Source organism: Leiobunum rupestre, chromosome 8 (assembly GCF_980474605.1).
Source record: "Leiobunum rupestre chromosome 8, qqLeiRupe1.1.hap1, whole genome shotgun sequence".
In the NCBI taxonomy this organism is placed as follows: domain Eukaryota; kingdom Metazoa; phylum Arthropoda; class Arachnida; order Opiliones; family Sclerosomatidae; genus Leiobunum; species Leiobunum rupestre.
Genome location: NC_143391.1, coordinates 32,467,947 through 32,485,334, shown reverse-complemented (window position 1 = coordinate 32,485,334; position 17,388 = coordinate 32,467,947). Strand labels below are relative to the sequence as shown.

The window sequence follows — 17,388 nt, the reverse complement described above, 5'->3', positions numbered from 1 at the left end:
TTTTCCGGTATACGCTCGACATTCCGACTTAAAAGGAGACCACCCGAGGTGGTTATCTCCGATTTGGTTCAAACTCGGGTGGTAAGTAGACCTTCATGTAACTTGAAAATCCCTAAAAGGGTGGACAAGAATGGGCTTTCGTTTTGCCATGGCAACCAAAAATATTTTCCGCAACTTAAAAACTGATTTTCTCTATGAAAATTAACATGGGAAAATCGAAGATTTTAAGGGTCCCCCCCCCCCCCCCCCTAACAATATTTTTCAAAAAATTAAAAAAGGTTCATCAATTAGATACATAATTCAGATCATGGCTAAATCTGATACATTTGGACCAATATACGTCAACTTTGGAAAATATGAGTAAATATACATATATTAGGTAAATACGAGTAATCAGTTTTTAAGTTGTGAAAAACATTTTTGGTTGCCATGGCAAAACTAAAGTCCATTCTTGTCCACCCTTTTAGGGATTTTAAAGTTACATGAAGGTCTACTTACCACCCACCAAATTGGAGATAAACACCTCGGGTAGTTTCCTTGTTAGTCAACCAGAATAGTATGCAAAAAGAGTTAAAAAAAACAGCGGAATAAACGTATTATTTTTTCTCTTTCCTCGCCGTTGATCAGATATTCCTAAAGTGTCGCTGCGATTGGGCAATAAACTGCGCCATAAGCACATTCAAGAAGGCAACGACGTGTATTTCGAGTGCAGCGTCCAGGCAAACCCTTTCATCGGTTACGTCGAATGGCTCTTCGAGGGTCAGGAGCTGGTGACCAACACCACCGCCGGAATCATTCTCAGCAACCAGTCGTTGGTGCTTCAAAATGTCCTGCGGGACAAGAGAGGACGTTACGTTTGCAAAGGACGGAACTCGGAGGGCGAGGGAACCAGCAATACCGTCACCCTGCGCGTGCAATGTAAGTCACTTTCCAACAATAACGTTGTTGCCTCGATTGCCTTAAGGCTAAAGAGTTTGTTCATAATTGAGTGGCGCCTTTGCCTTAAGGGTGAGGGGCTGTTTGCAATTTGAAGCTGATATCTAAGAAAAATACATTTTCGATATGTCAGGGTGGGTTTTCATAGAAAAGCTGACTTTTTAAATTTGCCGTTTAATTTGGGCTCGGCGTTCGGATAGGAATTTTTCCGTTCATTTCTTTTAAATCCATTTCCGAAAATTATCCGAATAAAAACTTATTTGTTGCATATTAAATCGTATAATAATATCCATAAATAAACAGTTAATCGAATTTTTTGATGATTAATTGTAATTTTGGCGGTTAATTTATCCGTTTCCTTGAGCTCTACGTGAAGTCTTAGAAAATATTACACAGGGTTCAATCATATAGTATTTTCTGTGTAATTTCTAAGTTTCCGCGTTTACTTTAATATGACAGCGTGAAGCCCGCGTTAGAAGGTTAATATTTTATAATTTTTTTAACGAATAAATTCAATTGAATTACAAACGTATTAAAGATATATGCAAAATACTTTTAGAAATTCAATAATTTGAAGTTTACCGAATGACGATATTCGCTGTAAACATGAGCAAAAGCGTGATCCGCGAAGCAGACAGCGCCGTCTTTCGGGGACTCTTCAATTTCAATAATGCGCCATCCAAGGTCGGCGAGACAGTTTCTCTCGTTAGTTCGCCGTAACATTAGTTCGGCCGCTGGTCATTAGTTATTTAATTCGCTACAATTCCGAGAGCTAGCTTCTCGATAAACTATGTAAAGGTCCTCCGCGAATATCATTAAGGAGTACACGTTCGGTACTTCCCTCTCTCTCCGCTATAAATGACGCGCGAGTCGGACGCGAGCCTGTTTGGGTCTCTTCGTGCCGGCGGACCCGGTTCTGCGGCGTTATCGTACGTACTTACTGGCTCAAACGGATGCCGAGTGAAATTAATGGTTGCTTTTTGCAGCGCCATTCCACGGTCTAGTCGCCCGTCAGCGCTCGATCCCCACTCTCGCGCTGTAATGGTAATGTCGATAGGAGGCTCGCCACTGTTAGATATATTTTGTTTCCTTGTGTACGTGGCCATTTAGAATTAGGGAGAAAGCGCCGAAAAAAGCGGAGCCCGACTCGAATTGAAATGAAGGCAAAAAGAGAGAACGTGAAGAAAATTAAATTGCCCTCATTTTGAAACTATATATACGAAACGAGTGCGGAGTTTTTGGGCGGAGAACGCAAAAACAAGCCCGATTCCGCGGTGGACGCGCTCTTTTTCGCGTTATTCCGTTTCGGATGGCACTCCAGAGGCCCCTTTCTCTCGAAACTATTGTTTTTCTGTCTTACCCTCGACAACGCGAATTACATCCGAATAAGCGAGTTTCGATATTATCTGACGCGTGAGCGGTTACGCTAATCGAAAGGAATCTCGAACTTGATGACGTCGTAGATACGTCATCGATGACGTTATCTTTAAGGCGCAACCATTATTGTCAAAAGTAGGGCTACGTTCAGCAGCAGTCAACGGAAAAAAACCCGATGGATTTGATATTTTCCACCCATGAGCTTTTTCGTCATAATGACGTTGTAAGTTGCTATACCCGAAATTAAAATTCTGTTCAGAAAAACACCGGTGTCAGCGGTGACTCAGCGGACTCACCGGTGAGCGTTTCTGAACGCAGCCTAGTATTACAAAATAATCTACTTTTAATAGTTTTTTTAAAGGTCGATAGATGGCGAACGCAAAGAAAACTATGACTAGGGTTTTGTTGTTTTTTAGTTTAATTTCAAATCAGTTGAATAGGGTTTAGAAATATATGCGTTTTAAAAAAAGCCACCCTACACATCCCCAGGGTTGACACTATTTGTATTTTTTGAAAATGAACAGACACAGTATTTGGGTAAAATACGATTCATTCTGTAAAACCGTTTTCAAATCAAGCTAAACAAACATAAGTAACAGTAAAAGACTTATTTCAAAACACGTTTTGAACTTGTCGTCATACTTATAAATAGTTCCACGAAGAAATTCATTCGCTTTAAAAGTTTTAAGACTATTCAGCTCTTACATATCACTTTACAGGGCATCACTGGGATTTTTTCGTTTATAGGATCTGATTACCTTACAGGAGCAAAAAAAAGCTTTATCCTGGTGTAATTTTATCGGGTTTTATTTCTTTTGTCATTTAATTTATCAGGCTGGTCGTTATTTGTTTTTTTTCGTTGGTGTGAAACATTTGCGAGGGCGGGTCCGGCTTGTTCGTATTATTTTTGGAAAGAAACGTCGGAGAATGAGAGAGAAAAAGGAGAATGAAGAGAAAAAACGGCAACCCAATTTCATTTCGTTCAAGTTGTTACCGGCACCGGAATACACGTTCATCTGTCATTTCTTTCTGCTTCATTTTAATAATGCACGAACATTTAATGAGGAGAATTCCTCTCGAGGCTACAGCTACATACGCCGTTTTAAATTAGACGTGCGAAATTGGTTTCGAGTCGCTAGGTGTCCCACTTTCCCGCCTACACCTTTTCTAACATTATAAAAGACTTTTATACCTTTTTCATTTCATCAATAGCGTGTATGTCTGTTGGGAACCAAACGTTAAGTACTGTCAGAGACATTGTGATTAAAAATGGAAAGCGTAGTTTGAACATTAAGAAATCAATTAATTCTATCGAATATTTATTTGTTGGACCCATTAATTATAGAGTGGGTAGTATTTCTTTAGACTTCAACGTACTCGCAACTTAGTAATAATTTTGTTTTCGGAAATTAGAACTTTTTCCAGTACAGCGAGTTTTTATTATCCCTTTCGTTAATTGGAAATTTTTTATTAAATCTATTTTATCTCAAAGTTATATTCCAATAGTTCTTAGACGGGTGGCTGGCTCTTGTTTTTTTTTAATTAAAAGCAATTTTATTCATTTATATACATGTATATGTATAGTTAATAAAATTATTATTTGTAAATCATTCGGAAGAGTAGTGCATGACGATTTAAATTTAGTGCTCGTTAATTCGTGTGAGCACGTGTTTAAAAATCATGTAAGTTTAGTTTATATTATAATAATAATCCTAACGGACGCACCAACGTTTACTCATAAAAATAGAGCAGCCTGACCTCTGCAAAACATTACATTGGTGACTGAGATCTGTTCGACTCCGAAAGGAAGCGCATCTCAACTATACGACAAAAACTATAACTGGAGCAAAACCCTCACTTCAAACGGGGACCTTTAAACAGACACTTTCATATGGACTTCTTCAAAATTTGTTATCAGCTTCGGGATTTTCCAACGTCTAAATTTTTAATTCTATCTACCTTCAACTAAACCTAAAAGTGAATGTTTTTTATCAACCTCAAAGTTTTCGGGACAACGTAGCAACCTGATAGGAAAAATATCTTTTACACTTCAACACTTTTGTCAACGCTTTAGAATCAACGATCTATTTCGAAAGAAATCCATGCTTTATACTATGCAGGAGACAAAGTACAAGACGTATTTGACATCCCCTTCCAGCACAAACGGGACTTCCCGCCCGGAGGCTTATGCTCTCACCATTCACGCTTAACTCTCGCTTTCCTCTACGATGAAACCCTATATACATTCGAGGTTTTTAAATTCCGAGAGTTGAAACAGAGTTAGTCCGATTAAATTTAAATCCGCCGACGCGCTGAAACCTTGGTCATTGCCAATGCGGACGCGGAAATATTACGAAATATCATATGACATTGTACTTCGAAATACCTCCGCAGACAAACCTTTCGAGAACCCAATATAACACTTGTCGAACTATTAGCTCTAGCGAGATCATTTGAACAGGCGGAAATTCATAAACTTAAATCAGCAACTACTTAAAAATCAGAGTAACGTACGAAAACAATCAACTTCAAGCCGTTTAGAGCTCCGCCACCGCTATCTTTGGACACATGGCATCCTTACCCTTCTCTGTATAACGAACGCCCGAATTCATTCAGATCTCAAGCTTATCAAACCAAATTCTTGCTTTGTCTGTAGTGGGCCATTTCCACACCCAAAAGGCAAATTCAGTTGCCCTACTTCAAATATAAACTGTCGCTGGTATGGAAGCTTTCTGCAGAACCAAACAGTACGAAACGGGAAATCAAATTACCAAATCGGAACTTAAGGTAAATAAATTTAATGATCCGGCTATACATCACCATGAAGAAGAAACTTCACATAATGACACTCAACACCCATACAAGGAAAACAACCGTTAACCCATCAAGAAATTGCAAACAGCAACCAATTCAACAATAGCCAAACCAGTCAAATATTCAGCAACAAAGCAAATGGCCTTGTTGTTGGATATCATTCTACTGATAGCGATCATTTTACCAAACAAGTCCTTTTTACAATTGACTCTCAAAATCACATAATTTAAAAAACAGCGTTTCCAAAGTTTTAATAATCGACAAACATCCGGATTGAAGTAGTAGTTACATTAATCAAACGTAAACTGGGACCAAGAGAATGAAGCTACGCTAAATTCCCAGAAGTAAAAATTGGAGGAACTAACGACGGAAAGTCACGGAGTTGAAAAGGCTTAGAACATCTTTAAGTAAACATGAACGATGGAAAAAGAATATAGCTGCTATTAGACCTTAGGCCCAAGTCATCGAGCGACTTTTAATGCTCTTTCAAATCTCTGCAAAACTTTATTTTATTAAGGAATGTAATTTCCTGGGTATATATGACAAATGAACATCATTTTAGTTTTAAAAATTATTATAAACATTCTAAAATAAATCAAAAGGTAAATTTTTCAATATCTGTTTCTTGGATGATCTCAACTCCTCAATGCTACCTTCAAACTGATAAAATTACAAAGAATACTTTTATTTTATTAATCTATAATTGAATACTGACAGACATACATGAATATCCTTATCATTTCTACAATCTAGATCTAAGATGGATTGGCCTTTGACTCAGTCGACGAAAGTCATTACTAAATTTAGCAGGCAAAGAGAATGACTTGTTATTCTTACAAAAATAATTGTACCTTGTTACTCCTCAACAAATTTGGGAACCATAAATATTTTCACTTACTCTGGTTCAATCAAGAAATCAGTAATAAAATGTCACGGAATAAAACTTGGCTATAAAACATTGCAAAAGCATTGTGAACAACGTCACAAGAACGAAGCTCCTCCTTTCGTAGTATAACTATGGATTGACTAACTAGCTCGGCTAAACGATGTACCTCAACGCGGAAATGATGTTAGCAATATGTTTCGGAAGCCACCCAGCGGAAATGGGTGGTTTTCTGTAGCAACATAAAAAGAAACCATGATTATGAATAGAGATATCGCTTGATGTGGAAATGTGGAACTGGAACTCTGTGTAGATTTCTACCACTTCAGGTCATCCCAATTCCAATTCAGTCAATCCGAAAAGATAGAAAATGTAGATTCAAGCTCTCATAAAACACGCTTAGATTTAAAATTTCAAAATATTAGGTATATGAAATGAAGTGAGTGTTTTCGGTAACAAACTTTATGCTTTTTTTCAATAACCTATCGTTATTTTGATAAAGTAACTTAAGTAGCCGTTAGTTTTCATTTTAAAAGCATTTTTAGTTTCACAAAGCCTTGGCTTCATATGATAAAAAAGCGAGCGGAGAAGAAAAGGTTCTCAGAGTTTCCCGAAGCTGCTATAGGGTGGCGCTTTCAAAGTTTTGATGTAGTAAAACTTAAAACCAATAGGTATTCTGTTACTTATGGTTTTTTTGCAAAGGAATTCTAAAACATATAACTTATTCCTAGAAATAATATAATTTTAAAACGTCATTTGTCCGAAATTATCATTTCGAAGGATATTCTGGGTTGGTTACCTTGACTTTGTCTTTTTCAAAAGGATGTAGCTGACAAACATTAAGAAGGGGCTGGTGATCAAATTAACTATTCATTTTGATTAGCAAAAATGTTGGAGACTACTGTAGCACAGTCAAATGCTAGAACCGATTTATCTTTCTAACGTGCGGATTAATTGTATTTCGATATGGCTCTTGCAGATAGTCCCTTATGCAAAAGCGAACAAAGGATAAGGTACGGGGCGGCTATGGGCGAGACAATCACCGTCTCCTGCGAAGTGGAAGCCGATCCAATGGCCGTCAAATTCTATTGGCTTTTCAACCGTACCACTCCACCGTTGGACTCGATTTCCTTCGCCAGCGAAGGCACCAAGTCAGTCGCGTCCTACCACGTGGCCAACGAAGAGAACTACGGTTCCCTGTATTGCTGGGCTTCAAACAACGTGGGCACCCAATCTCAGCCATGCCAGTTCGCCATTTTCCAAGCAGGTAGTTAGTTCGTTAACCTTTTGACGCTAGCCTGCGTAGATTCCGTAGGCTGTGGTATAGTGTCTTTCCAAAACATTCAAAACGTTTGCATGACGAATTTCTTACTTTATCACGTCTTCAGGACCACCAGATCCAGTCTTCAATTGCTCAGTGACCAACCAAACGAATATGTGTTTTACCGTGGAGTGCCTGCACAACACAATAAACGAGGCCGCAATCTCAGTGTATTACCTGATGGAATTGTACGACAATCATTGGAAGCGATTGTACTTGAACGAATCGTCTGGCACGCCGTCGTTCCGCGCGTGCAAACTGCCTCCCGGAACCCGCTTCATCGTCGTCCTGTTTGCCGTTAATGCCAAGGGTAGGAGCGAATCCGTCACCATCCACACTGGCACCCAAGCCCCTTACGAGAGTTTCGCCCAAACAAGTAAGTTCGAGGTCAGACGATTCACCAATCTTCGTCACACATAACCTTCTTTGGATTTGTTCAGATGAACAATGGAAGGTCATTTTCAGTCCCACACTCCTAGTGTTGATGTCCGTCATCGCGGTTCTAGTGACCATCGCAGTGACCTTCGTCGTGATGATCAAGGTTAAAGAAAACTACATGAGAAAGAAAGGTAAAAATTTAGTATATAATGAACATTATATAATTATAATTTCTTATAAATAAAGTAGCGCTATAAAAAACACATTTAAGTTAGGCCTAAAAAAGAACTTTTATTTTGTAAACGCAACTATTATCAAACTTTATTCGACACCTACAATCTAAAGCCCCGTCACTGAAAACGTCCGCGTTGTTTTTTCTGGTAAAGGTCAATGTTTTGTTAATTTACCAGGGCTCAGATTGTATGGACGTCTCTATTAATACAGACATAAAACTAGGGCTAGACTATACTAGGCCTGAGAGAACTAAAACTCGAATACGTGAAACTAGATCTCCTAAGTCGTTTGAAAACTCAACAAAGCCGAATTTAGTCTATGTGAATTTTCAATAGTGGCACCGACGTACATCGACATACGCTCCCCATTTTTCGTATTTCTCGCGCCCTTTTGAAAAACTAGCTTTAGGTCTTTGACAAATTGCTTATTTTGAAGGCTATCTTGTTATCCGCTTTTCCAGCTGCCTACATTTGGTAGGTCTATTATATGAGTTGTAAACGAATAACATTATGATCAATAGCCCTAAAGATTCAGTGTCTCTGTGGTAGGTTCTCAATTCGTTCTAAGCTAATTAATAAAAAATTACCTTTGAAGAAAGAACCACTTACCTACAGTTCATTCAACATAGTGAACAAAAACTTTAATGTAAGGTTACAGTCCCATTTAAAACGGTGGTTAACGTTTATTTTTGAGTAGGATTTTTTCGACCCTTTGGAAACGTACACTATGACTAATAGCTGTAAAAGGATAATTTGCAAAACCCATATTTCAATCATATCTAACACTGGGAGTAAAATTGTACCAAAAATATTTCGATTTTGCTATTTCCTTTAAGAGATTAATTTTAGATTTTGAATGATAAATACGTGAGTTATATCATTGTTAAATCGAAATTAAACGAATCGTTTAGGCATATCTCTGTGATGTTTACAAACGATGACAATTAACGCGTTTACATATTAAGGGTTTCTGGTATACCAGGAAAATGTAATGTATGCACTTCGAATATGAGGATCAACACAACCACCTATGTCCTCCTCAAACATTCCAAGCCTATACATATATTGTTTCCTGGTTACGGGTATTTGTAAAATAACCGCTTTGTTTTTTATCAGCCGCCAAAACCCACACGGAAGACAAAAAGTAAGCGTTTTAATTCTAAATTGAATGATATTTTGTTTCCGTCGAAAAGTTATTTCTGCTCACAATTCAGAATGGAGAAACTGTTGCAAAAAGACCAAGGAGGCATTTGCAAAAGCGTAAGCATTGGATTGGACGAGAAATGCCCCGACATTATATCTGGTAGGTGTAACTATGGCGTAACGCCGTAACTCAATCCCAGAACCTTTTCACGCCACCACTTACCCGTAATTTTACCCGACTTCTGCAATAGTATGTTGGCTGTGTTAACAAAGGCGCGTATTGTGTTTCTTTCCCTCGCGTAACCCAGGACCAGTGTACGCATCGGTATGAAACAATTCGACGGAACCTCAAAACGCGGGCTGGTCAAAAAGCCAACCAAAGCTAACGCAGTATTAAGTAATAGACGAGTAAAATTAACGCGAAAAACGGAAAGAATATAAAACAAACCATAACGAGACAAACTCGGTGGTGACGGCTCCGATAGAACTTTCCATCTAACGTTGGACGGTCTTCCGTTGGAAAGGTTGCAGCGTGAACGGTGTCAAAGCGATGGATGAAACGACCAAGGACTCTAAAGAAGCTTTAACGGGACATTTCGTGTATACGTGTATCTTCTGGTTAATTCGACGCTGCGTGACTGACTTTCATCAAACGGGATATTATTATACGTACATTTTTATTATCGCTCGAGATGGACTATAATTTGATTCATTTTCGTCCCACCGAAATGTAGATCTATACGAAAGGCGTACGCGTTTTTACGTTCTGTCCCTTCCCCGAAATTACTCGCTACTGATATATCTACCGTTATGTTCCAAAGAAATGAAACGAGCACGAACGCACGGTCAATCGCGACTTCGTTGATGGTGGTAACATCGTGTTATTTTGGTTATTAAATGCCGGATGCGAGTTGTCCGGGAACTATATAGGTATTGCGTCTTTATTCGCGAAGGGGTCTACGATTTACATCGAGCCACGGACTTTATAAATATAAATCAGATTGGACAACGAATACATTTTTGACAACAATAGTGGGTATTTACTTTTCAAAAAACCAAGGGATATTGGGACACGAAAGGGAAACGAGGACCATCAACCTGACCCGGTTCCGGTCCGGCTGTTTTGAAAGAGAATCGAATTTATATTGCAGCTAATTGGCATCCATTTTAATCAAGATTCAATTCAGGCACGTATCATGGATATGGGACTGTGGAGATTGCCAACCCTATCATCCCGTACTTTGTAGCGCATGTTCGTCCGCTTTAGATTTTTCTTGACACTCTTTTCCACAGACGATTGCCATCTATGTTTACGATATGTGATTAAAAAGCGGACGGATATTTGCAACAAAATATGCGAGGGTGGTACCCGAATGCATTCTTGTTTGTATGAGATTGGAAAAGGCTTCGAACCTCCAGAGAGCGCCACGTTAAGGAAATTTACATAACTTCAACATACATTTTTTTCATACTTAAAATAACTCACGGACATAGTCAATGGTTTCTATGTCAGAGTGTAGAAGAACGTTACGAATCAGCTTAATTGTTGGACAATGATCAAACTAAAGCTTGAAACCTACGTATTCTCGGTTACCTAGAGAGACGCAGTAGTTGTAAACCGATTAGCGAAAAGTCATTACTAGCTCTTCAAATTTATTCTGTTTCTGGACACACTAACCCTTTCAGTATCTAACAAACATTTTGCCCCTCGTTAGAAATGTTATATTTTATGACTTAAGGACCGAGTTGTACAAAGGATTCAATAGCGCGGTTATTTCATCATCTATGACGGCTAATTTATTGGGAAATTTGTTGATTGTCTTCTAATGTCCTCCAGCTCAGTGACTCGTATTTTTGACAAAGAAGTTAATGATAACGCGTCTATTGGCGACGAATACTTTCGTTATTATAAGCTTAATTGTTTAATTTTATCTACTACACTAAAATAGAAGTTTTATTCGGTTCGTTTGCCTATACGTTATCGGTCATTAAACTAAATATCAAACGGGCTCGAATGAAAATTTCCTCATTTTATAGTCCTTTTTGGAAGACGCGTTGGCCAATCAGTTCGGGGCTCTGGTGTACGCCACCCTGCGCCGCTGGTCCTTTATAGGACGTGCTGCCAGACAGTGATTTCGGGCACGACAAGGAGGAATATGGCTTTTCGAAGGGGCCTCGCAACTTCCTTAATTAAATTAACCGGAACATTAGCGCCAAAGTAATTTCGCCGTTGCTCGTTAAATGTCTCCTAATAACTAACGAGAGAGAGCGGTTCAGGCTCCGTCAGCTCATAAACATTTCGTATTACTTTTCTACTCGTTTCTTTGTTGAGAAATATTATTAGTTTGGCCAGCTAGCCTCATTTCAGATTAGCCAGAGTTCTTTCAAAACCAGAATTTTCTAGATAATAGTCAAAAGTTTGTTTTCTTCGCTATTATCAAGAACGCATTAAAGTGTATTAATTATTATTGTTGTAAGTAGTAGCTCCTGTATTTTTCAAATTAGCATTTTTATCTGCCAATCAGACGCTTTATGATTTATATTAGAAATTAGACGAAAATACAGCAGCTTATGATACGTATAGCTCCATGTAAACTTAAAACGATAATTACGATCATTTCAAATTGAAAGCAATCTCAAATAGTTCTAAGATCCTTTAATAAAGTAAGACTGTAAGAGCAAAACTAGCCTTTTCGCTTTAAATATTACTGGATTTTCAGCTGATTAGCCGACAAATGGGTATTACAAAACACAAAACATCTACTTAGGAGACGGAAATCCAAGTGGGTTTTGACCAGAGCCTAAAATAGTGGACATTTCTGGCAGTTTTACGCAGTTCTAAAACTTGGATTTTCAGTTCTAAAATCGGATTTGGGCAGTGCTATTTATCATGAATTTATCGCAAAAAAGTATGAAAAATTTAAAATACCTGATTACCTCAGGGAAGATGTTTAACAAACGCAGCCAATTTTGCTGAACTAAGTTACTTATTTGCAGCCCTTTTCTCTCATAATTCTGTCAAAATATTCGTCTGCTACAAATTCTAAATTCCAACTGCTTATTTAAACCCCTGGTTTTGACCAGGGTTGGACATAAGGATATTTTTTTTGTAGTCAGCCTGACAAGTGAGCCTCCTATTCTAATTTATTTTAGCAGTCACTGACTAGTGGGGGTAAATAAAGAGGTATAAAAACAAGAAGGACAGCCAACATTTTGCTTTACCCGAGTTTATTATCAACTTTGGCGGATCAATTTTTTTTTAAATAAAATGGGATTGATGAATGATGAATTTATGATACGCCATATTCGCCATTATTTCTGAATATTTAAGTAAAGTTTTCACTAGTCAAATTGACTAGTGAGCCCCCAGATTTTTATTAAATTTTAGTAGTTAAATGCCGTGACTAGTGCCTTATGTCCAACCCTGGTTTTGACGATTAGCCGCTGAACAGCCCAACAGACAAGGACCATCGTTGGACTTTATTGAAAACTATATAAAACTCGCGGAGTTAAAAAAAAGTAAAAAAGAACGTTTTATTTGGTAAATAGTAGCCGGGTGTTGGTTTACGGGGCTCTCGAATCGAATATTATAGCGACAGAAACTAAGATTAAAGTAACTCCATGATTAAATAATGAGTGTGTTTTATAGAGTAACACTTGATAATAGTGAAATAGATGACATCCAAGCGGCTTATCTGTTTTATCATAAGCCTATCATAATGTCCCCATAAGCAAAGGTCTACCATAAAGGCACATGTTAACGGCGTTGTCCTGAAGATAAGAAAAATGACGTACGACGATAGGGCAGTAGCGCCATCTTTGTCTTCAAAATTTCTACATCTAAAATATTATCTTAATTGGTAGAGCAGCAGCCACACAAAACGCGTCGAAATCTCAAATCTGAAAAATAAATACCTTCAGAAACCGCAGTTCTCTTATTTCTAAAAGCCCGTTTTATGTTCTGATGAATCATTTTGCCGCGATAAGTGTTACTTTTAAGTTTTCAAGCGATAAAATTGTGAATAAGCCTTGGCTACGGTGCTAAGGGCTCGTGGCCGTTCGCGCACACCTTCTGCGCAATCATCATGCAACGCGCGAAATTCATTTAGGGAAATGCCTAGTTGAGAACATAACCACTAGGAGGTCCAGATTTTGAATACCTCTATGTCTTAATAACGTTTATGTGATCGTCAAAAATTTGGACTAGACCTTATGGGGACCTTATGATAGGCTTATGGTTTTTTCAGATAACACCAAACTTTCAACTGTGTCAAAATGATATTAACCCATTTTTAACCATATGCGGATAGCAGCACTGTAATCCGAATAAAAATTTAAAAATTCATCAGTTAATTCATTAATAATTTAAACGAATTAATAATATATTTTTAATCCACGATATCAAATCAGAATGTAGGTCTTGGTGTTCGGATAGAAAATTTTCGTTCATTTCTTTTATATCCATATCCGAAAATTATCCGAATAAAAACGTATTTGTTGACCATTAAAACGTATAATGGTCGTGAATAATATCCATAAATAAACAGTTAATCAAATTTTTTATGATTAATTGAAATTTTGGAGGTTAATTTATCCTTTTCCCCGAGCTCTATGTAAACGTTACGTTTACTTTACGTGTGGTAATACTTTTTAAAAAGGTCGCTTTTGTCCAAAAAATCCCTTCCTATAAATGATTTTATTTAGAAATAAGGTTGCGTAGTAATGTTATAAAATCTGCATCAAACATACTAACAAGGAGGCATCCCGAAGTGTAACCCACCGATTTTTTTCAAACTCTGGGGATTGGTAGACGTTCATGAATCATGAAAAATCCTAAAGGGAATTTATTCAATGGGCAACCGTTTTGCCATGGCAACGAAAAATGTTTTTGACAACACAAAATAAAAAATTTTCCCATTGAGAATAACATGGGATTTTGACCTAAAATTGATCAAAAGTTGATCAATTTTGATGTTTTTATTGTCAATTTTTATTTATTTTTTCTTTTTTGGGCATTTTCGAAGTTTTGAAATTTGTTTAAATTTTTCACAGGGGGGCCCTAGGAATCGGTCAGAATCCCATGTTATTTTCAATGGGAAAATTTCAATTTTTTGTTGTCAAAAACATTTTTTGTTGCCATGGCAAAACAGTTGCCCATTGAATAAATTACCTTTAGGATTTTTCATCATACATGAACGTCTACCAATCCCCCGAGTTTGAACAAAATCGGTGGGTTACACTTCGGGATGTCTCCTTGTAAGATATTAGATATCGAGATAAGGCTGGCCGATTTTATCTGATCAGATAATTATTAAAGGATGTGAACGTGTTTTCTTCGCTATTTTATGTCTGTAAATCAAGAGTACGAGAAGCGGATAACAGATATTCCTTAATAGTTAGAAATGGAAACCACTAAATTCCACCAGAAGCTACTCGTGTCGCTTGAATATTGCACTTTTTGGCATTCCGACTGTTCGGTTTCCTTCCGAACTCGCCGTCCATAAAATCGTAAAAGCTCTCGATTTTATAGAAGCGGGGCCGAAGCTCAGTGTCGTAGTAAAAACGAAAAGGGCCAATATAATTGAACTAAGAGTTCTATCGAATGGGCCTTTGCGAGGGTCGGATCCCGCTCGCCCACGCTGGTATAGATATATTTATTTCGTAGACATTTGGGGGCCGATACGACGTCGTTTCGAGTGGCTTTCTGTGGTTTTTTGGTCGGGATTATTCGTACTCGAAAGGCTTAGTTTAACTACCACGGCCTATAAATAGTGGCATGGACGCCCGAATCTCGTCCTCGTTTATAACCCACTTTGTTTTTTACGACTTTCTCACGGGGTGGCGCTGTTACCATTAGCCCTATACCTATCCCCTTAGAAAGAATACCAATTCCGGAACCCCTTTTTTCGATCCAAAAAGCCAAAAGGAAGATGGTCCGTTCCGAGGTAGACGCTCTCTACGGCCGGCCATGTCTGCGGAAGAATGGCTGGCGGCGAAGTTTTCCTTCCCGCGACTCACGCGTCCCTATATTTTTGAGAAACTGGCCATTTAGCCCTTAAGCTATGAATTTATTTTGGGATAAAAAGCGAATTTTATAGTTTCAAAGCCGTGATTCATGGCCACTTTTAACGCCCTCGCGCCATTTGCCGACTCCGAAGAATTTTGAAATGCCCAGCCTATATAGAAAAGAGAGCTCGCCGAAAGAAAAATAATCATAATAAAAATAAACAAGCTATTTATTTTCGAAATATGGTTCGCTGTCGCCGTCAAAATCTCGTCTTCCCCCTCAAATGGACCTAATTTCGACGAATCTTTTTTCCTTTCTTACTGGCCGAGAAATTGACTCCATTTTCAAGCGCGTTTTCTTATTAAGAGGTGATAGATGTTTCTTAAAATAAAATGAATATAAAGTAGAAATATTAAATATAAAAAATATTATCTTGCGTCGCGAGACTGAGCTTAAGCAGCTGCGATTTGCAAACCAGCTAGAAACTCCGAAATTACGCTGGCGACTATATAGCTTTATCTAATAGATTTAATGAAATAGTGATGCAAAGCTACGTTAAATCAAGAAGGCCACGTTATTTTCATTATTTTGGGAATAAAATTAATAAGGAGACGTAATAAATATAAATGAATATATTTTTCGAAATTTAATTTCATTTTTTGAATTTAAACCTTTTTGTTTTACGTATCATAAATATTTTTTTTTGTCATTTGCCCTAACTAGAGTTACAATATTGGAGTTTGGAAATAGCGGTACAAATACGTAGCAGACAGTAATCTTAGTAAGCATCTATTTTTTTATTACGACAACTTCCTCGTGGTCCGTGCTCTGATAAAAAGGCTTAATAATAATCAGCTAGGCTAATACCCAAGGCACCACCTTAGGTCTAAGTCATCTAGCGACTTATAATGCTTTTAAACAGGTGGCCAGGTTACAACGCGTAGGAGGGTGGTGGCAAGCCCTTCATGCAACGCGAGCCAACAGCTCCCTACACTAACTATTACCGTTAACCTCTACAAGTTTTTATGGGAACTTGGGAAGGGAAAACCGAAGAACTTGGGGGACCAGTGGCGCCGATCCCATGGGGGGGGGGCGAAGCCCCCATTGGGAAAAATCAATGGGGGCTCTGCCCCCATTGGTAAAACCGCCGATGTTAAAGGCCATTTACTTTTAAGCAAGTTTATTAGTGAGCTTCAGCCCCCATTGGGAAAAAAAGCGATCGGCGCCACTGTGGGGGAGAACCCCTTTAACCAGTAGTATATGTTTCCAAAGCGACGGACACGCGAGCACCGAGCCATGCTACACAATAACATTCAAATTGAGATATCGCAAAAACGACGGCTCGTAGGATTATTTTCCATTCGGCCTTTTTGGTAAGGAAGTGCTTAACCTTTAGTATTGTTATATATTGTATAGCTCTAAATTCTTTACGAAGCACACAAAAATTTGCCCAGGTTTGCCAATTTTCTTAAAGTTACTAGACTAATAGGATAAAGTTCCAAATTGGAGCTAAACGTCCTCGACGAGCAGATTTGAACTATACCTCTAGCTATATAATTCCCAACTCAATGGTTACTTTATAGAAAGGACTATTGAAACACAATTCGTCACAACGTGAACGTGCCGGTTTCCACGACAATTTTCTAAGCCGTCGCAGACACCTACTTGAAAACTTTCAGATCGTGGCGCTTAAACAATGTATTGCCATCTCCCAAAATTTAATGCGTGAAGGCTCACTGCTCGTTCAAAAATTTTCAAGTGCAACAGTTGAAAGTTTGTCTAGAAACACTTAAGTTTAAAAACCGTCTACTATTTTAACACACATTTAGTGGTCGGGTATTAAGGCAGATGGCGCTTTATATGGTAAGCTATAAGCGTATTGGAGCTAATGGGATATTTTGGATTTATTTTTCTCAAATTATTATAGACTATGACACCTTCAGCGTCTGGTTAAGGGATCATACGTAGCTACCACCCTCCCGATAGCCAAATGAATTAACAATAACCTTTATTGGGATACCTGGGACCTAATTTTAACTCGTTCGCTAGCCATAACGATCAATAATAGGGAAACGATCGTGGTTTTTAGTTACGACCGAGTTTGAATAAGGTCTCGGAATTTGAAATCTAAGCCTTTTATAAAATAAATTATTACGCTATGTAGGTACCTATGGAGATATTGCCACCGGCCATAAAATCTGGTTAAGTCGGTCATGAGGCTGAAGAGTATTATTAACCAAATTCTCTTAACCAAAAATTAATTGTAAACCTTTAAAAATAATTGTTCGTAGAAACG

The 17,388-nt window shown here is 38.1% G+C and overlaps 1 protein-coding gene across 1 annotated transcript in view; it reads left to right on the top strand.

The window, feature by feature from the left end:
* LOC149933224 (kin of IRRE-like protein 3) overlaps positions 1–9,943 on the top strand; it is a 72,577-nt gene extending 62,634 nt beyond the window's left edge. The window contains exons 6-12 of the mRNA XM_090155295.1: positions 628–918; positions 6,990–7,277; positions 7,399–7,707; positions 7,772–7,900; positions 9,059–9,086; positions 9,157–9,245; positions 9,394–9,943. Coding sequence (XP_090011421.1) covers positions 628–918; positions 6,990–7,277; positions 7,399–7,707; positions 7,772–7,900; positions 9,059–9,086; positions 9,157–9,245; positions 9,394–9,416 — 1,157 coding nt within the window. The 3' untranslated portion in view covers positions 9,417–9,943. The remainder of the gene's footprint in view (positions 1–627; positions 919–6,989; positions 7,278–7,398; positions 7,708–7,771; positions 7,901–9,058; positions 9,087–9,156; positions 9,246–9,393) is intronic.
* Positions 9,944–17,388: the final 7,445 nt, after the last annotated feature.